Below are 21,042 nucleotides of genomic sequence, written 5' to 3'. Positions count from 1 at the left end.
CACTTTTCTCCACCCAGGGTACAGTGCTACTAGAGGCCTTGTAACTATAGGCCTGAGGCCAATCTATGTCATCAAGAAAACTATAAATAAGGTTCTAGAAAATACACAAATATCGCTGGCTACTGTGCCCACCACTTACCCTGGTTCAATATGATCCGACAAGGCTGGCATTGACCCCCATGGCACAGCTCAGCACAGTGGTGCTGACCACAATTCAAAAGATTCTCACATGGATTGGAACAGTGGACTGAGGCGGCCTGACCACAGCGAACTGTGTGTCTGGAAAGAAAACAGATGTACAGACAGTGTTGGTCTGATGCTGGACAAGTTTCTACTGGATAGCTAAACTAACAATGAAGCCCAAAGTTTACCTCCCAAAACTATGAAACCTTTCTCTTGACCCCATTTCCCTTCCTTTTCTGTTTACCTCCTTTAATCTTTATTTCCTTAATAACTCTTCTCCCCTCCACTCTTTCTTCTTCTGCTTTGCTTTCCTTATTTCCCATCCTGACTTTCTCTCTCCCTATATTCTGACCAGTGAAGAAATGAAGTTCCTCTCTGTAGATTTCTTCACTGAGTTCCCATGAAGTAGCATACAGGAGGGGAAAGAGCCGGGAGCTCCCACAGTATCTTATAGATGGAAGTAGGAAAGCTGGGGGCGGGATGGAGTGGTGAAGGGTTAGTTTTAATGTATACACTAAGACTGGAAGTACAACGGCATTCTCCTGGGCTTTGGTACTCCAGCATTTTGTGTAGTTATAATACTTAAGAACTATACCGTATATGACTTTGATTCAGGATGGGAAAATCATTCTGGCTTTGTTCCAATAAGCGTCCTAATTTAATTTTGCTGACTTATTGGCTAGAGAAGGATTTTTGGACAACTATCTTCAGGTTTCTTTCCAAGGTAGTGGTTTAGAGCTTGGAGTCTACTCTCCTACAAGAAGAGTTTTATTCTATCCCCTACTTTCATCTCAACTACGTATTTTGTTTTAAAAAGTCATTGTTACATACACAGATGATGTTTCCAGTGCTCAGCATCATGGCTAACATCAACCCCTGGAGGTGTACACTATTATTTCTATTCTGTGATTAAAAAAATTAGGCTTAGGCGCCTGGTTGGCTCCATGGGTTGAGCGTCTGCCTTCGGCTCAGGTCATGATCTTGGGGTCCTGGGATCGAGCCCCGCATTGGGCTCTCTGCTCAGCGGAGAGCCTGCTTCTCCCTCTCTCTCTGCCTCTCTGCCTACTTGTGATTTCTCTCTCTCTCTCTCTGTAAATAAATAAATATAATCTTTAAAAAAAAAAAGAAAGAAAGAAAAAATGAGGCTCAGTGAGACTAAGCAACTTGCCCAGGTCAACAGCTAATTAGTGGCACAGCCCAGATACAACCTGGTCTTTTGACCCAGAGGCCTTACATGTGATTCTCAGGCCACACTACTATCCTTGTAAGTTCAGACAAATGTGATTCACTGATAATTGGCTGAATCCCATTTTGTCTTGTGGTTCAGAAATCGTATGGGCCTCAGAAACATTCCATAACTATCAGTGATCCTTGCCCTGATGACGGAGAACTTGTATTATAACAAAAAGAGGATGGGCTCTGGGGTTACTTATTGGTTCATTTAACAATATTCATAGAAAACCTCGTTGGTGCCAGATATAATGCTAGGTACAAGTAAATGGTCCCTGTCTCCTGAACCTTAATAGGTCTGGATTTATTGTTTTTTTTTTAATTATTATTATTTTTAAAGATTTTATTTATTTATTTGACAGAGAGAGAGAGAGAGAGAGGTCACAAGTAAGCAGAGAGACAGGCAGAGAGAGAGGGGGAAGCAGGCTCCCTGCTGAGCAGAGAGCCTGCTGCGGGCCTTGATCCCAGGACCCTAAAATCATGACCTTAGCTGAAGGCAGAGGCTTAACCCACTGAGCCACCCAGACGCCCAACAGGTCTGGGTTTAATCCTGATTCTTTCATCCACAGACAAATTGAGAAAAAAGTTCCTGTCATCTTGGCATTCAACTGAAATGGGTAATCTCACTGTGCAAATAACTTCTTAATCACCTATAAGACTGCAAAGAACTAGGGCAGCAGAGTAAACTAATATTTACAAAAAAGTACTATTTAAGAGTGCGTATGTGGCTCAGATGGTTGGGCGTCTGTCTTTGGCTTGGGTTGTGATCTCTAGGTCCTGGGATTGAGTCCCATGTCAAGTTCCCAGCTCAGTGGGGAGTCTGCTTCTCCCTATCCCTCTGCCTCTCCCCACTTGTGCTCTCTCTCTCTCAAATGAATACATAAAATCTTAAAAAAAAAAAAAAGTATTACTTATGCCTTCCACTTATTTATATCTACCTACTAATTCTTACTTTAGAAATTCACACATAAATCATCAATGTGAAAACTGAAGTCTTTAGAGAGCAGTTCTAACTTTACCTGGTTCGTCCACATTCGCATGTTTTAGTCATAAAGGCAGGGCAGGGTGGGCAAGGTCCAGGATGGCAGAGACTAAAAGAGAAAGGCTTAGATTAGTAAATCATACTCATGTATCCAAACCTGAACGAAGTTGCTCCTACTGGGTCTTATTGGGAATGTGCCAACAAATAAACCTACCATGAATGTTTTAGTATTTGCCTAAAGTTGATTAAGCTATTTAAATGGAAATATCAGGGGTGCCTAGGTGGCTCAGTGGGTTAAAGCTTCTGCCTTCGGCTCAGGTCATGATCTCAGGGTCCTGGGATCGAGCCCCACATCGGGCTCTCTCCTCCTCAGAGAGCCTACTTCCTCTCTCTCTCTCTGCCTGCCTCTCTGCCTACTGGTGATCTCTGTCTGTCAAATAAATAAATAAATAAATCTTTAAAAATAAATAAAATAAATGGAAATATCAACAATGTTTTCATATAGGAAGAATTGGTGGCATTATCATCTTAGACTATTTAACCAGGGGGCGCCTGGTGGGTTAAGCCTCTGCCTTCAGCTCAGGTCATGATCTCAGGGTCCTGGGATCGAGGCCCGCATTGGGCTCTCTGCTCAGTGGTGAGCCTGCTTCCCGCTCTGGCCTTGGCCTGCCTCTCTGCTTACTTGTGATCTCTCTGTGTCAAATAAATAAATAAAATCTTAAAAAAAAAAAAAAAAAGAATATTTAACCAGAAAAATAAAGCCCAAGTCAAAATACTGGTTTTATTTGGTTCTGACATTCAAAGATGACATTTCCAAATATGGTCTTAGCCCATTTAGTGAGATGTTTTAGGGCCTCCTTTCCCTTCGGACATGGTGTTGACCACCTAATCTGCGTAACTTTAGATGTTCTCTGGTAGTCATGACAGTAGGCCATTTCTGCAAAAGAGTTCAGAAAGAGGGTTCATGCACAGGGATAATTTATTATTGAATATACCTAAAATGCCAACTGAAGGAAGGAACAGTTTAAACAGATGAGTCCCTGGGTTTTAAGGAAGGACCCATGGAAGGAGTAAAAGAGCAGGCAGCAGGCCAGGCTGTGTAACCCTGTCTGGGCAGCTCTCCTATCACAGGCAATTCCCTAGCACCTCCCCCACATCCTGACCCACAAGGCCTCTGGCCCAACATTTAACCCTGCTCTGAACAGCAGAAGCACCAAGGTAACACTTTGACGTCTGTTTTACTTTTAGATTTGGGTAATAAAAACAAGTTACCATTACTTGACCATTTACCATATGCCAGATTCTGTACCAAGTCTCTTAGATGCATTAACTGAATATTCATAGAACTCTGTAAGTACTGATGCTCATATCATTATTATTTTACAGATGCAGAAAGTGAGGCTTAGAGAAGTTAAGTAACTAGCCCAAGACCACACAACTGTTAAGTGACTTGACCCCAGGAGTTAAATATTGGTCTGAAGTCAAAGCTGTAGAAATTTGTCCTTTGTAACTAATCAATTGTTAGTATTGGGTATTCCTCTCCTTATTTAGAAGCTGACTACATACACTGTAAAGCTGGCTATTTATTGGATAGAAGGGATTCACGACCTAAAAACACTGTGCAATAGGACCCTACACAATTGCCTTTTCAGGACAGAAGTCTGTCCTATTCCCTCTTGTGAACCTGGATATCACTGAGGGATATTTCTTCCTAAAAGCCAGCAGTATAGTGCCATGGAAATCCCATCTCCACCATGTCCTAGCACTATGACTTTGGGCAAGATATTTGGTCTTTCTGAGCCTCATCGGTAAAATGGAGATGATAAATATTTATACATAACCAGGGTGTTGTAAGGATTCAATGAGTTAACTTTTTTTTTTTTTAAGATTTTATTTATTTATTTGACAGACAGAGATCACTAGTAGGCAGAGAAGCAGGCAGAGAGAGAGGAGGAAGCAGCCTCTGCTGAGCAGAGAGCCCAATGCAGGGCTCGATCCCAGGACCCGGGGATCATGACCTGAGCAGAAGGCAGAGGCTTTAACCCACTGAGCCACCCAGGCTCCCCTCAATGAGTTAACTCTTACAGAGTGCCTGGCCCAGTGTTAAGTGTTCAGTAAATGGTACCATACTGCCCTTCACCCCATCCTGCTACACGCTGACCAAAAGATATAGGTACTCAGAGTCACGAGCAAAGTGTATCTACCAGGAATCCCCAGGGGTCTAGTGTTCCAACTTACAGGTTACAGGAATGCGGGCAGTCCTGGCCAGGCTGTTTCTTTCTACAAACCTCACCACAACTATGTGGAATTTCATTTCTGCTCCATTCAGGGTTCTTCACCTTGCCTAAAACATATCAGATCAGAGAGTCAATGGTATAAACTTCAACTGCATCTTAGACTTTAATGAAACAACACAATATAGCTAGACAGCATGAACTTCAGTGTGGTTTTCATTAGTGTGACAAACATATCACCCCACATCCTAAAATAAAAAGATGACTGTAATGCAACTCATCAAAAGCTTCACTGAAAACAAAAAACAAAAACCAAAAGCTTCACTGAGTATAATAAATCCTAAATTCTGGAATACCTGGAAAAGAGAAATAAGTCATCTTTACCTTGACTAACTTTGACTAACAGACATATTTAATCTAAAACAAAAAACCCCACAACTTTTGTAAATGGACCCGTGAACAGATATGGGAACATCTGCCATAAGGATTTGAGAGAAGAAATAAGGGAAAAAAAAAAAAAAAGATGAAAGAAGAAAGAAGAAATAAGGGAAGAGAACAATGGGGTGGGAGACGGGGCAGCACTAAGAGATGGAAAGGACAAAAATCCCCCATACAGTAGGAACTTGCCAAATCTAAAGCTATGAAGTAGGCATAAGAGGGCTATAATTTTATAATTAGTGTGTATCTGGATATCTTTTTTTTTTTTAAAGATTTTATTTATTTATTTGGCAGAGAGAGACAGAGATCACAAGTAGCAGAAAGGCAGAGAGAGGGAGGGGGAAGCAGGCTCCCTACTGAGCAGAGAGCCTGACGCGGGGCTCGATCCCAGGACTCTGGGACCATGACCGGAGCCGAAGGCAGACGCTCAACCGACTGAGCCACCCAGGCGCCCCGTGTATCTGGAAATCTTTAGTGACTTCTATGAACTTAGCACAGAGGTAGGAAGTGTAAAACTGAGGCACAGGACTCCTCCATGCCCTTGAGGACTCATCTTTACTTGGGCAATTTACACCCAAATGATGGCCTGTCCCCAATGTTTGGCCTCTGCTGCTCTATCTTGTTTCTTTCAGAAGCTTTATTCATGTTGAGAGGTTTGTTATACCTAAAGGCCTATGAGTCCCAAATCTACATTTTTTTTTTTTCCTTTTACCCCCCCAAATCTACACTTTCTGCACTGCCCTGAATCCTCAGTTCCGGCCCTCTCTGTCCAAACATCTGCTGAACATCTCTGTGTGAGGTATCACAGTCACCCCAAACTGTCTACATTTACAGTCAAAGTTAGTATCTTCTCTCTGAAGCCCCTCCTTCTTCAGTGTTCTCTATTTCTGTCAGCAATACCATCACTGTTAGAGTCACAGACTTAAAAACTAGAGTCATCCCCAACTCCTCTTTTTCTTTCCATAATCTACTTAATCACCAAATTTTCTTAATTTCCCTACACAGTGTATCTCACACCTCATCTCCCTTGCTACTTTTACTCTTGTCTATTTGCCAGACTCATCTCCAGTCTATTACAAAAACTTCCCTACGGGGCGCCTGGGTGGCTCAGTGTGTTAATAAGCCTCTGCCTTCGGCTCAGGTCATGATCTCACGGTCCTGGGACTGAGTCCCTCATCGGGCTCTCTGCTCAGCAGGGAGCCTGCTTCCTCCTCTCTCTCTCTCTGCCTACTTGTGATCTCTGTCAAATAAATTAGTAAAATCTTAAAAAAAGAAAAAGAAAAAGAAAAACTTCCCTGCTTCTGTGCTTTCTTGCTTTATTACAGTGCTCTGGTTTCCCCCTACCATCTTTCAATGGCTCCACTTCTTTTCCCTGACTCTAAATGATGTTTTTTCTTCTTTCTGCCAGGGTTCTGCATTAGGCTCTTTTCACTCCTTACCCTTCTATCCACTACTCTCAACAACAACTATCATCCCTAAGTCCTCATCTCTCTTTAAATATTCCTAACTCCCAAGGAACCTGGGTGGCTCAGTCAGTTAAGTGTCTGCCTTCAGCTGGGGTCATGATCTCAGGGTCTTGGGATCAAGCCCTGTATCAAGCTCCCTGCTTAGTGGGGAGTCTGCTTCTCTTTCTCCATCTGCTTCTCCCCCAGCTCATGCTTTCTCTCTCAAGAAGTAAAAAAAAAAAAAAAATCTTTAAATTTTCCTAACACCACCTCTTACTGGAGGCCTTGTTCACTCATCCCATTCAGTGTTTATAAATTGAACTCACTGTCCCCATCAGTCCTGGTGGTCTGACCTGCCTTTTTCTGTCCTTGGTATCATCATTTTCAAAAGCATGAAACTTTGGAGCCACATTTGGGTTCTTCCCTTTCCCACTGTTATTAATTCCTATTTACCTTTGAAATCTGGTACCCCCTTCCTTTTTCTCCCACTCTAATACCCATTATAGACTTTTATTATTTTTCACCTGGGTTCTTACAAAATCCCCAATGTTTAGGCCCCCAAACACTCTATTCCCTCCCACCAGACTAATCTTTATAAAAAATCACACTGACACCCTCAGTGGCTTCCCACAGCCTGCCAAATGAAGTCCCTGCATCTAAGCCTGGAATCAAGAAGTCAGCCCTGGGGCGCCAGGGTGGCTCGGTTGGTTAACCATCTGATTCTTGATTTTTGGCTCAGGTTATAACCTCAGGGTTTTAAGATCCAGCCCCACAATGGACTCTGTGCTGGGTGTAGAGTCTGCTTAAGATTCTCTCTTTCCCTCTGTTTCTGCCACCCTGCTGCCCTTGTATGCACACACGGGATCTTTCTCTCCCAAAAAACAAAACAAAACAAAACAAAACAAACAAACAAAAAACCAGTCAGCCCTGCCTTTCTAGTCATTTCCCATGCCTTCACCTTTACAGATCCTGGGTTCCATAACCAATGACTCTCGTTCTCCTAAAAGATCCTAAGCCTTCTTATTTTTAAACTTCTGCTTATGGGCGCCTGGGTGGCTCAGTGGGTTAAGCCTCTGCCTTTGGCTCAGGTCATGATCTCAGGGTCCTGGGATCGAGGCCCGCATCGGGCTCTCTGCTTAGCGGTGAGCCTGCTTCCTCCTCTCTCTGCCTGCCTCTGCCTACTTGTAATCTCTCTCTTTCTGTCAAATTAATAAATAAAATATAAAAAAAAAAAATAAACTTCTGCTTATGCTACTCACCTCAACAAATCTTTCTCCTACCAAGATTTTACCTAGTTTTCAAGCTTAGTTGAATTGTACCTCCTTTTTTAAGGATTCCCTAAATCATCTAGCCCAAAGTGAGAATTCACCCCAAAGATCTCCCACAGTTCTTTGGACTTACAGAACATCAAGTTAATTGTGTCTTAGCTCTTAGACTGTAAACTCTGGGAAGTCAAAAGCAGTTTTATTCCCCTGTTTCTTCATGATGTCTGCTACTAAGTTCTCAATAAAGTATATTATATTAATGGTTTCCCCAAAGAGCAAAGTGACGCAAAGTCATTAGGTAAATATAAGACCATTATTTGCATTCCTACACCATTTTACCTTACTCAGATCATCTTGACCTTCAGCTCTCATCTTCTACCTTCTTAAGGCCTCATATCTAATTTGTCAGTGAAGGCTTTAACAAGATTTTTAATTCCAGTGTGGTGCTTTTATGTTTAAAAATCCTTTAAAATAAGGTAATTAAGCCTTGGTATTGGTCCAATTTGTATAGATTTACATGGATTTCTTGCTCCCAGCTTCATGTTGCCTTTCCAATAGTACATTCCAAAATACTCATCCCTTCAACAAATATTATTTTAGTATCTTTTAAGGCTCAGATTTTGGCAATAAAAGATCAGATTTATTTGGCAATAAAAGATCAGACATAAAAGATCAGCAAATTCCAAATAAAAGAGTGGCCAAAGTGGGAGAGGGGATAAGAAAGGGAGGCTTCCTTTGGAAAACAATGTTTGGGGTCTGATATTGAACGGATGAGTCAGTGATGGAGATTTTAGGATGGGAAAGAACATTCTAGATAGTTGAGTTCACCAAGAGACTGAGTCTAGAAGTTGAAGACTTCGTGACCAACTTTTAGTGAAATGCTAGTTAAGTAATGGGAAAGAAGAAATAGGAGCAAATTAAAGCTTACAGAAATAAACAGGAAGAGTTAGTCATTTCAAGAAAGGAATGGCTAAAAGCTCCAAGAGCTACTGTGCTGCCAAAAAGGTTAAGAACTTATAAATCAGCCCTGGATTTGTCAGGAAGGAGCCACTGATGATTTCTGAAAACAGGTGCAGCAAGGTGAGGAGGACAGAAGCAAAAATGCAATGGTCAAGAAGGGTGACAGATGGTTAAGAAGCAAAATTTGAAAAAAATCAAGAACTATATGAAGGTTAGCCATTAAAAGGCAGGAAAGAAAAAAGAATACACGTAAAAGAAAAGACATGCAGAAAACAGACTAGCAGCAAGAATGGGCATCTAGACTGCAGAAAGTTCTCCCTAACACATAGGGGAGTTGAGTTATTCAAAAACGGGAAGAAGTATTCCATAAAGAGGGAGGATAGAGTTTGTAATGTAAAAATGTAAAAAGAAAATTTTTCTTTATTTTAAAGACCCCAATCACTGATTTTCCAGGTTAAAATAAAGTATTTTTCAACACCACTCTTTCCTCATACTGCTCAAATCTGGAGTATCAAAACTGTTACAGTTAAGGGTGAGAAAGAGCCCATGTCTAAGCCTGCCTCCACCATCTGGTCAGCTCTGGTCTAAAGGTAAGATCAAGGAGACCAGAATCACAGCTCAGAAGTTGCATTAGCCTGGTGGGCATGATGAGAAGGCCAGGTCCAGAACAGCTTGCCAAAAGCACAAAGGCCTGTGACTCTGGCTGTGTGATGGACCACAGGCAGATGATGTTGGTAGACTCCTGAACTTTTAAGTCTTATTAGGAACTTCTAAAACATGCCTGGCACATCACTTCTTCTGGGCTGGAAAATGAGTTACAATGCATGAAGTGGAAGAGACTGAAGTGAAAGCAAAAAACTCACCACAGAAACAAGTGTAAGTATTAGGAACATGTGCAGAAACATTCTGACAGGCAGGACATCTCCAACCACTTTGGCCATCTGTCAAGAAAGACAAGAGGAAACCACAATAATTTCCTTACAAAAGCACATGTAATTTTTAAAAATTTAAACCTAAAAGAAGCCTTAATATTTAAGTAACAGTAGTCATTTTATGTTAAAAATATCAGATATTAAGGATATCAGGATTTTTTTTTAAAGATTTTATTTATTTATTTGACAGACAGAGATCACAAGTAGGCAGAAAGCAAGCACAGAGAGAGAGAGGGAAGCAGGCTCCCCACTGAGTGGAGAGCTCAATGCAGGGCTCAATCCCAGGACCCTGAGATCATGACCTGAGCTGAAGGCAGAGGCTTAACCCACTGAGCCACCCAAGCACCCCAAGGATATCAGGATATTAAGAAACAAATTCACAATACTGAATGCTCTGCTTAAATATTACATTTGGGCTTATATTTATAAGGGCTTTAAATACAGTAATCAAACAGGTACCCATTTTTTAAATGTCAGTTGAGATATAATTGACATATAACACTAAGGTGTACAACATGCTGGCTTGATACATTTATATACTATAATAAGATTATCACAGTCACATTAGCTAACACCTCAATCACCTCACATGATTATCAATTTATTATGTGGTTCTACTATTGAGATAAACACTGAACTACATCTTGGCTTGAAAAAACAAAAGGATAAAATATTTGAGTGAAGGGGTGCTTGGGTGGCTCAGTGGGTTAAAGCCTCTGCCTTCGGCTCAGATCATGATCCCAGGGTCCTGGGATTGAGCCCCGCATCGGGCTCCCTGCTCCTTGAACAGCCTGCTTCCTCCTCCCTCTCTGACTGCCTCTCTGCCTACTTGTGATCTCTGTCAAATAAATAAATAAAATCTTCCAAAAAAATAATTTGAGTACATTCAGGAAAACCCAAAGTCTTCTGTTTTTAAGACTTTAAGTCATCTCTACACCCAACACAGGGCTCAAACCCACAACTCTGAGATCAAGAGTTGTATGCTCTACCGACTGAGCCAGCCAGGTGCCCTCAGATGTTTTAAATTAGAAGAGTCACAGATCAGAAAACAAATGATATTTTTTCTTAAAAGGAAATTTTAAAAGATTTTATTTATTTATTTAAAAAGCTTTTATTATTCACTAGAGAGAGAGTGTGTAGAGCAAGCAGGAGCAAGCAGAGAGGCAGACGGAGAGGAACAAGCAGACTCCTGGCTAAGCGGAGTGCCTACGGCAGGGCAACATTCCAGGATCCTGAGATCATGACCCCAGCCAAAGTCTGAGGTTTAACAGAATGCGCTACCCAAGTGCCCCTATTTTATTTATTTTAGAGAAAGAGAGAGAGCATGAGCTCACGGGGCTGGGGGCAGGGGAGGCGGGAGGAAACACAAAGGGGGCCAAAGTGGCAGAGAGATAATCTTTCATCCAGACTCCACACTGAGCACAGAGGCTCAGCTCTTCAGGGCTCAGATCTCATAACCCATGAGATCATGACCTGAGCCGAAATCACAAATTGCCTGTTTAACCAAATGAGTCGACCAGGCGCCCCAGCAACTGCTTTCTATAAATTTCGAAAGCAAGCTATACAGGAAATGTTTTCTGTAATTGATACCTGGATAAAAGTTACCATTTTCAATAAATGTGACTGATTTTTTGTATTCCAAATATACTTTGGTATTGTTAGGTTAAGCTGTTTTTAAAAATCTCCTTCTTTAGGAGTGCCTGGGTGGCTCAGTTGGTTGGGCAACTGCCTTCAGCTCGGATCATGATCCTGGAGTCTCGAGACTGAGTCCCACACTGGACTCCCTGCTCAGCGGGGAGTCTGCTTCTCCCTCCGACCTCTCCCCTCTCATGCTCTCTCATTCCCTCTCTCAAATAAATAAAATCTTAAATAAATAAATACATAGATACATAAATTTCTTTCTTTAAAAAATTTTATTTTGGGGTGCCCGGGTGGCTCAGTTGGTTAAGCGACTGCCTTCGGCTCAGGTCATGATCCTGGAGTCCTAGGATCGAGTCCCACATCAGGCTCCCTGCTTGGCAGGGAGTCTGCTTCTACCTCTGATCCTCCCTCTTCTCATGTTCTCTTTCTCGTGCAAATAAATAAAAACCTTAAAAAAATTTTTATTTTATTTTTTCACTTTTTAAGCTCTATGCTCAACATGGGGCTTGAACTCACACCACTGAGATCAAGAGTTACATGCTCTACCAACTGAGCCAATCAGGTGCCCCTTAGTTCTTTATTTAATATCTACAGCTTCATACTAGTCATCTGAAACATGTGTTCAAGGAAACAGAGCAGATAAAATATTCAAGAGGAATTAGTTATTTTTATTAAAGATTTTATTTATTTATTTGACAGAGAGAGACACAGCGAGAGAAGGAACACAAGCAGGGGGAGTGGGAGAAGGAGAAGCAGGCTTCCTGCTGAGCAGGGAACCCGATGTGGGGCTTGATCCCAGGACACTGCGATCATGATCTGAGCTGAAGGCAGACACTTAATGACTGAGCCACCCAGGCACCCCAAGGAATTATTTATTTTTAAATCTAAGTTTAAGGGGTGCCTGGATGGCTCAGTCAGTGGAACATGTGACTTGATCTCAGGGTTGTAAGTTGGAACCCCACGTTGGGTATATTTAAAAATAAAATCTTAGGGATGTCTGGGTGGCTCAGTTAGTTAAGCATCTGCCTTTGGCTCAGGTCATGATCCCAGAGCCCTCGGATTAAGTCCCACATTAGGCTCTTTGCTCAGCTGGGAGCCTGCTTCTCCCTCTGCCTGCCACTCCCCCTGCTTGTGCATGCGTCCTCTCTCTCTGACAAATAAAAAGAAATAAAAGAAATAAAATAAAATCTTTAAAAAAAAAGCTAAGTTTAAAACCTGAACATATCAAATGAGTGAGAATAACTATTCAGAAGAGGAAAACAACTGACCTGCTTGAGATGCTGGAGACCTTGCCCATTTCTTTATGCAGTTCAAATGAAACACATGATAACAGCTCTGACAACTCCACACTGGCGCTGTGACACGAACCAATTCACAGCACACCATGCACTCATATTTTTCTGTAGTTAACTGTTCAATTAGAGAACCTGTTTAAAAACAAACAAACAAACAAATTAATTCAAACACAGAAAAACATTCCTTACTTTAGTCAGCCAAGGATCAGCAAGGGATTTAAGGGAAATCTCCAAACACAAAGGTTTTAAGTATGTCTGATTCTGAGTAAGGTGGCTGTTCAGTGTTTGGGGCAAAGAAGAACAGGAGTATGCTGAGGAAGAAGACTTAGGAAGTGGAAATTCAGGTGGGGATTTGCACAATTGAGGAAACAGTCCCAGGAAACTGCCCAGGAATTGCCCAGAATAGCCAAATGCCCCTTATAATACAGCAAGTTGCTTCTGTTCCTCAGAAGCAACAACTGTAGCACCTTGTCCTACCTCCTATGAATCTGATCCAGATCCATGAAGTCAGGCTGGGAAAAAGCTCACGAAACTGCAGTGGTCAACCGAAAGAAACCTAAGCCTTGATAGGTTCCAACCACCCAGGGTGGTAAACCTCTTTTCTAGTAGTTGCCATGAAAGTCTCATCTCAAAAAAAAAAGATGTCTCATCTCTTCTAGTAGTTTCCATGGAAGTCTTCAGTTGATCTACTCAAAAAAGATGTTCTTGGTGTTTACCATAATGCCATGGAGGGGTTACTAGACTGAAGGAGACACAAACCCTGGTTCCAGAAGCCCAGCATCTGGTGAAGGAGATCAGCATCATTAGGAATCCTCCCAGGTGGATTCCTTATTACCTTCGCTGACTTCCAGATTTTTCCTCAAACACGATCTCAGCAAAGCCTTTTTAGATCCGAAGTAGAGTCAGGCACTATCAGATATGTGTATGTGTGTGTGTGTGTGTGTGTGTGTGTGCGCGCGCTAAAGAGAGAGAGAGAGAGAGAGAATTTCTTCTGAGCAGGGAGCCTGACATGGGGCTCAATCCCAGGACCCCAAAATTATGACCCGAGCTAAAGGCAGACGCTTAATTTACTGAACCACCCAGGCGCCTCTTTCAGTCTATACTTAAACAGCATTTATTTCATAATACTATTTTATTTGTTATTGGGTCCAAATAGGTTTTAAGAATAAACTAACCTTAAATACATCATGCCAAGTGCTGTGCTTATGCACTTTACATATATTTAATTTTCGTAACAAGGCTGTAATATAGGTACCATTTTATAGATGAAGAAACTGAGGCTCAAAGTAGTTCAATCACTTACCTAAGGTCACAAAGCTCACATTTTAATCATTTTAGAGTATTAGCTTTCGTAAGATTACTTTCTGTTTGTCTAATTTAATGGCAAAAGAAATACAAAACACAAGAACTATAAGGTCTGTGAGACAGGGTCAGGGCCTTGTCTGCCTTGCTCACTGTTGTATTTCCAGTGCCTAGCCATTAGCAGGTGCTCAGTAAATATTTATTAAATGAATGGATGAAGAAATAAATGAGTATCAGCTCTCTCCCTTGAAAGTTTCAGGCTTCAGTAGTTTCTATCTATCTATTTATTTATTTGACACAGAGAGAGAGAAGCAGCATGAGAAGGGGGAGTGGCAGAGGGAGGGGGAGAAGCAGGCTTCCTGCTGAGCAGGGAGCCTGATGTGGGACTCGATCCTAAGACTCCAGGATCATGATGGGAGCCGAAGGCAGTCGCTTAACCAACTGAGCCACCCAGGCACCCCAGGCATCAGTAGTTTCTGAGATAGCTCTTTTGTTCCGACAAAAGCCCGGAATAAAGATTTTGTGTGGTCGATAAAGAGAAATCTACTTGCTTCAGGTAAATGATAAACACATCAAAAAACTGAATTATATTGGGGCGCCTGGGTGGCTCTGTGGGTTAAAGCCTCTGCCTTTAACCTCTGGCTCAGCTCATGATCTCAGAGTCCTAGGATCAAGCCCTGAATCTGGCTCTCTGCTCAGCAGGGAGCCTGCTTCCTCCTCTCTCTCCTGCCTGCCTCTCTGCCTACTTGTGATCTCTGTCAAATAAATAAATAAAATCTTTTAAAAAGAAAAAAACTGAATTATATAAAAAAAAAAAAACAAAGAACCAGACTTAGATTCTTTCTTAAAAGCAGGGACACTCTACCCTGCATTGGTTAACATCTCTGAATAACAAAGTTAATTACATTCCTACCATTTAGTATGCTACATATGAAAGATTCTGAAGGGGTAAGTAAGAGAGAGCTCATTAAAGAGTAAGATTATGAGTGAGTCATCTACATACAAGAGCCTGACTGTGCAGAGGAACAATCTGTGAGAATTACATTTGGAATAAATTTTGTAGAAAGTGCTATTGACTATTCTAGGACAGAACTGAGAAGTGAAGGACACAAAAAAGTAAGTGAGGTTGGGAACATACATGAGAATCCTATGATTGACTGTTGTTTTGATTTTTGCCCTGAAGGTTGTCTTTTTATTTTATTGTTTCTCTTATTCATTAAGTTTCTGGTTTGTTAATAAATAATTATTGTTTTATTTTTTTTTTAAATTTTTTTTTATTTTTTAAAGATTTTATTTATTTATTTGACAGAGAGAGATCACAAGTAGGCAGAGAGGCAGGCAGAGAGAGAGAGAGGGAAGCAGGCTTCCTGCTGAGCAGCGAGCCCGATGCGGGACTCGATCCCAGGACCCTGGGATCATGACCTGAGCTGAAGGCAGAGGCTTAACCCACTGAGCCACCCAGGCGCCCCATAATTATTGTTTTAGATGTGATGTTTCTAAATCTAGTCACAGTGAAACTGACCACTAGGATGCACATATATATAGCAAAGTGGGAACAACTGCCAACTTTGAATAACCCACAAAGCTCTACTAAGCCCTCTCCAAAGGCTGTTTCTCTCACATCCCAGTTTGAATCTGACAGTAAATCCTGCTAGCACTATCTTCACAATTCATCCAGAATCCAACCCCTGCTGCTATTACTATGGCCCAAGCCACTACCTATTCACCTGGATTATTAAAATGGCCTCCTAACTAGTCTTCCTACTTCTGCCCTTGCCCTACTTCAGTCTATTCTCACCACAGCAGCCAGAGGAAGCCTGTTAAAATGCAAATTAGATAATGCCACTCAAGTCCAGAACTTGCCAATGGTTCTGACTTCACATGTCTGTAAAAGCCAAAGTCCTCACAATGGCCTTTATCACTTCCGGTCCCCACCTGCTATTTCTCTTTCCCTAAGTCACTACTCTAAGAACACAATGGCCTCCTTCCTGGTCCCAGACTAGCAGGCAGATTTCTGTGTGAGGGTCTTTATAACTTGTTGCTCCCTCTGCCCAATACTACTGCCTAGACATTGGCATAGCTCAGTCCCTTACCATCTTCAGGTGTTTACTCAAAATGTGATCTTCTCAATGAGAAGACTGGCCTTGGCCATATTTTAAAAAATTGCAACCCGCTCCCTCATCATTCCCTATCACTTTCCCATACTGTATTTTCCTCCACACCACTTGAATCTTATAGATCATTTATTTTCTCCACACCACTTATATATCCTGTCTTTTATAGCATATATTTTACTTTTTTCATCTTATTTCCTAACTCTATACATAAAATGTACACTCTCTCTTTTTTTTTTTTAGAATGTACACTCCTTGATGGATGAGGTTTTTACCTACTGCTGGTTGGGACATAGTGGGTACTCAATGATACTTGTATGAATGAATGAATGAAAAGAAATAAAAATATAGCAATAAGTTCCCAGAAGACCTAGGAAGAGAAACAATATAATCCTTTCACCAATAATACTTCAGTTTTATCAAAACATGTGTAACACATGTAAAATATGGTACTGTCCCAGAATAGCTCTGTCCTGGTAAACTATCACATTTCAGGCCCAAGACACTTGTCTGCTGGCTGCCAGCCCTTGCCTGACCACTGGCTTTTCTTCAATCTTAAATTCTTTTCGATTAGGGTTTCTCCATAATTACTCAGTCACAGCAATGTCTACTCTATACTTCTACTTTGAAAGCATGTCAGTTAAGAGGGTGATGTGCCCACTGAAATAATCAGAAGAGAACGGAGTGAAGTGTTAACTGACTACAAACTTCTCAGATGTACCAATAAATAACTGTTAAAAAAAAACCCAAAAGCAATTCTGCTTTGAAGAATCAAAGAGAACACTGTGATTAAGTATAAAAAGAAAGAAAGAAAGAAAGAAAGAAAGAGCCATTAAAAAAAAACACATGTACACTAAAACTAATCTGATATCTGGAATTTAGTTTAAAATCAGCAAAAATAAAAAACAGATAAAAAATGGGAGACTGTGGGGGTGCCTGGGTGGTTCAGTCGGTTGAGTGGCTACCTTCGGCTCGTGTCAGGATCCCAGGGTCCTGGGATCAAGCCCCGCATTAGGCTCCCTGCTTAGCGGGGAGCCTGCTTCTCCTTCTCCCTCTGCCTGCCACTCTGCCTATTTGTGCTCTGCCTCTCTGTCAACTAAATAAATAAAATCTTTAAAAAAAAAAAAAAAGGGAGATTGTTCAAATATTAATGCTTATCTATTTTTATTGCATATTATATGTTTAGAACAAAGTGTAAAGATTTCTTAATGAGCAGAAAAATATATAACATAAGCAAAAAGATGAACACTGTTTATATTACATGATTTTAACAATGTAAAACTGAGCATTGGAAAATTCTATAAGAAAATAGAACAAAAGGTTAAAGCTGGTTATATCTGGATGGTGGGACTAAAGGTGAGTTACCTACTACACTGACTTTATTAAGTTACTTCATTTAACGTGAGGCAGCTGTTTTTAAAAAGCTAATACATGGGCTCCATGCTCAGTGCGAAATTTGCTTGAGATTCTTTCTCCCTCTGCCCCTCTTGCCCGTGTGCGCTCTCTCTCTCTCTAAAGTAAATAAATAAATTTTTTTTTTTTAAGATTTTATTGATTTATTTGAGAGACACAGCGAGAGAGAGGGAACACAAGTGGGGGGAGTGGGAAAGGGAAGCAGGCTTCCCATGGAGCAGGGAGCCTGATGTGGGGCTCAATCCCAGGACTCTGGGATCATGACTTGAGCCAAAGGCAACTGCTTAAGGACTGAACCACCCAGGCACCCCAAGTAAAAAAATAAATCTTAAAAAAAAAAAAAAAAAAAAAAGAAGCTAATACAATATAAACATGGTAAACATGTTCAAGATGGTTATGCTGAGAGACTCCTGGGTGGCTCAGTTGGTTAAGCATCTGCCTTCTGTTCAGGTCACGATTCTGGAGTCCTGGGATCAAGTCCTGCATCTGGCTCCTTGCTCACTAGGGAGCCTGCTTCTCCCTCTGCCTGCCTGTTCTCCCTTGCTTGTTCTCTCTCTCTCTGACAAATAAATAAACAAAATCTTAAAAAAAAAAAAAAAAAGATGGTTTTGTTGAGTATGAAGCATACGTCAGATACCACATTTATTTATATGAGTCTGAAGCTTGTGGCAGAGCTTAGGGACTGGAGGTAAAAGTTTAGAAGTCAGCACAGCACAGAGGCAGTGGCTGAAAGAAATGGAACCAGTTGTAATCTTCCAATGAGACCTTAATCAAGTAAGAAGAACAGAGGGCTAAGATAAAGCCCTAGGAAACACCAACATTTAAGAAAGAGGTGGGGGGGGGCCACCTGCGTGGCTCGGAGGGTTAAGTCTCTGCCTTCGGCTCAGGTCATAGTCTCAGGGTCCTGGGATCGAGCCCCGCATCGGGCTTCCTGCTCAGCGGGGAGTCTGCTTTCCCCTCTCTGCCTGCTTGTGATCTCTGCATGTTAAATAAATAAAAATCTTTAAAAAAAAAAAAGAAAGAGGTGGAGGGGCGCCTGGGTGGCTCAGTGGGTTAAAGCCTCTGCCTTGGGCTCAGGTCATGATCCCAGAGTCCTGGAATCAAGACCCACGTCGGGCTCTCTGCTCAGCAAGGAGCCTGCTTCCCCCCTCTCTCTGCCTACTTGTGATCTCTGTGTCCCAATAAATAAATAAAATCTTTAAAAAAAAGAGGTGGAGGAAGAGAAACTTGAAAGACACAAGCAGGAATAGCCAAGGAGAACAAGGAGGATCAGAAATGTGTAATATCAAGGAAGTAACATTTCAAGGGACTCCTTTGCCTAAAACTCAAAGGGAAGCCCAGGATAAGGACTGAAATACATCTGTCTGATGGGTGTGACAAATAGAAAGGCAATAAAGATTTACCAGTAGCTGCGAGTCAAGGGGTGATGATGGCAGAGGACTGAGAAGTGAACCAAAATAGGTAACAGGAAATAAAGTGGTGATTCTTGATTAGACTAGAATGGAAGGAAACACGGGGCGGAGTGGGGGGACAGCGAGGGGGACATATGACAAGGGAAATTTTTTCTTTCAGAGTGTGTGCAGACTTGGGAAGAGAGCTTCAGGCTGAAAACTTGGAATGGTATGTGTGAAAAGGCTGCTGAAAGAAAACAAAGGAGATTTCAGAATGGGTGAAAGAAGAGGATAGGCACAGATGTCTCCGAGTTTGCATTAAAGGGAGCAAAATGCTGAGAAAATTATGCCTGATGATCTCCCCTTTGTCTGTGAAGAGGCAAGGAGGTCCATTGAGTTTGAGGGAGACGAATGGCAAGAAGGTCTGAATAAGACTGGAAAAGATTTGGAGTAGTCTTAGATGAAAATGAGAAGGGCAGCTAACCAAGGCCATATAAGGGGAAATGTGCAGTACTCAAAGTCAACTGAAGTTGGAGAATCACAATCAAAAATGTTTACTGAGAACCTACTGTGTGCCAGGCATTGTTTAAACACTAAGAATACACGGTAAACAAACCAGACAAAAATCTACTGCCCTTAGGAAGTTACTATCCAGTAGGGGAAGGGAAACAATAAATAAATAATGAAAAGTTATTGAAAGTACATGAAAAAGCATAACCATAGATAGTATGAATTTCAATTCATCATTGAATAGTGATAAGTGCTACGGAGAAAAATAAACCAGTAAAGGATAGGGAGTGCTGGTGGTGGGGGAAATACTCGAGTTCTAAACAGGGTGATCAGGAAGACTTCCCTGAGAGGGTGAGTCTGTAGCAGCACCAAATCTGTACTATCATATGATTTCCTGGAACAGCATTCTGTTAGTCAGATGGAGCAGAAAAGGTAGACTGCAGTATCAACACAGGGTGGGGGTTCTGCCAAATGGCTTGGCAGAAGGATAATACTTTAAAATTACATTAAGGCCCAGCCTGAGGAGGGAATAAAGAATGAGAAACAGCTGATGATACAGTTAGTGGGTGGAACAGACTCAGAGTGTCAGAGGACAGGAGGTTATGGTCAGAAAGTAGTAGTGGGTGTGGAGGGATAATGAAGGTGAAGGTCACTATGGTTGAGAAGATCAAAGAATGTGAGAATGGTATAATCCATATGATCACTAAAGTCTTGCAGAGTAATAGCAGGATTTATGGTAAATCAGTGGTTCTCAAATCAGAGTCACTTGGAGGCTTGATAAAAAATAAGACTACTGGGCCCTACTCCCAGAATTTCTATTTGTTAAGCCTGAGGTGAGACCCAAGAATGTGCTTTTCAGCTGCTGGTCTGTAACTATACTTTGAGGATCACTGTGGAAGAGGAAAGATATAGGCAGGAGGCATTAATAAATGACACTAGGGCTGGGAGATTGGAGGCTAAAACATGACAAAGATAAAGAGACGTGGGAGGTGATGTAGCCAAAAAGTGATGTACCGGTAAGCTCAAAGGAGCAGGGATTCTGAAACAAGGTAGAAATATAATGGTTCAGAAAGGACACTGGGAGAGGAGCATGCTCTTCCCGTCTTCCCGAAACTAAGGAAAGTGGGATAAAGGAAAAACGCATGCTCTGAACAGGCTGCAAGGAAAGGGGTGAACTTAAGAGAAGGCCACAGATTAATTAAAAGCAGGAGCAGAGCAGAAATGGACTAAGGATATAGGGGATCCTGTTACCAGAGAAAGAGGGATCCAGAGAGCTTGGGAGAACGGGAGCAGTGCTCATTTCTCTCGGTATAGAACAAGAGTAAGCAAAGACCACTCTCAAGCAGCCAGGGAGACTTTTATCTGGGGTCACCCTCTCTTTCCATTCTAATCAAGCTTTCACCTCCACTACTCCACCAAAACTGCTCTTCTCAAGACCAATAACCTTCACACCACCAAATCCAACAATCAATATGAAGTTGTCCTCTTGCTGGATGCATCAGCAGGATTTGGCACAACTGATCCTTCTTGAGCTCTTTTTTTAGTTTGGTGTTTAAAACATGGTTAACTTCTGGGCACGTGGGTGGCTCAGAGGGTTAGGCCTCTGCCTTCGGCTCAGGTCATGACCTTAGGGTCCTGGGATCGAGGCCCACATCGGGCTCTCTGCTCTGCTCAGCCTGCTTCCCCCTCTCTCTCTGCCTGCCTCTC

General features: G+C 41.8%; 1 protein-coding gene across 6 annotated transcripts in view; it reads right to left on the bottom strand.

Moving 5' to 3' along the window:
* Positions 1-21,042, bottom strand: part of NFX1 (nuclear transcription factor, X-box binding 1) — an 82,324-nt gene that overhangs the window by 51,846 nt on the left and 9,436 nt on the right. For all 6 annotated transcript variants that reach the window (XM_047699664.1, XM_047699669.1, XM_047699665.1 and 3 more), the window contains exons 3-7: positions 12,579-12,737; positions 9,601-9,678; positions 4,634-4,739; positions 2,433-2,504; positions 140-279 (exon numbers count right to left, since the gene is read on the bottom strand). In XM_047699664.1, coding sequence (XP_047555620.1) covers positions 140-279; positions 2,433-2,504; positions 4,634-4,739; positions 9,601-9,678; positions 12,579-12,737 — 555 coding nt within the window. The remainder of the gene's footprint in view (positions 1-139; positions 280-2,432; positions 2,505-4,633; positions 4,740-9,600; positions 9,679-12,578; positions 12,738-21,042) is intronic.

Source organism: Lutra lutra, chromosome 13, assembly GCF_902655055.1.
Source record: "Lutra lutra chromosome 13, mLutLut1.2, whole genome shotgun sequence".
Classification (NCBI taxonomy): Eukaryota; Metazoa; Chordata; class Mammalia; order Carnivora; family Mustelidae; genus Lutra; species Lutra lutra.
The sequence above is the reverse complement of the archived record's forward strand: the minus strand, read 5'-3'. Positions and strand labels throughout refer to the sequence as shown.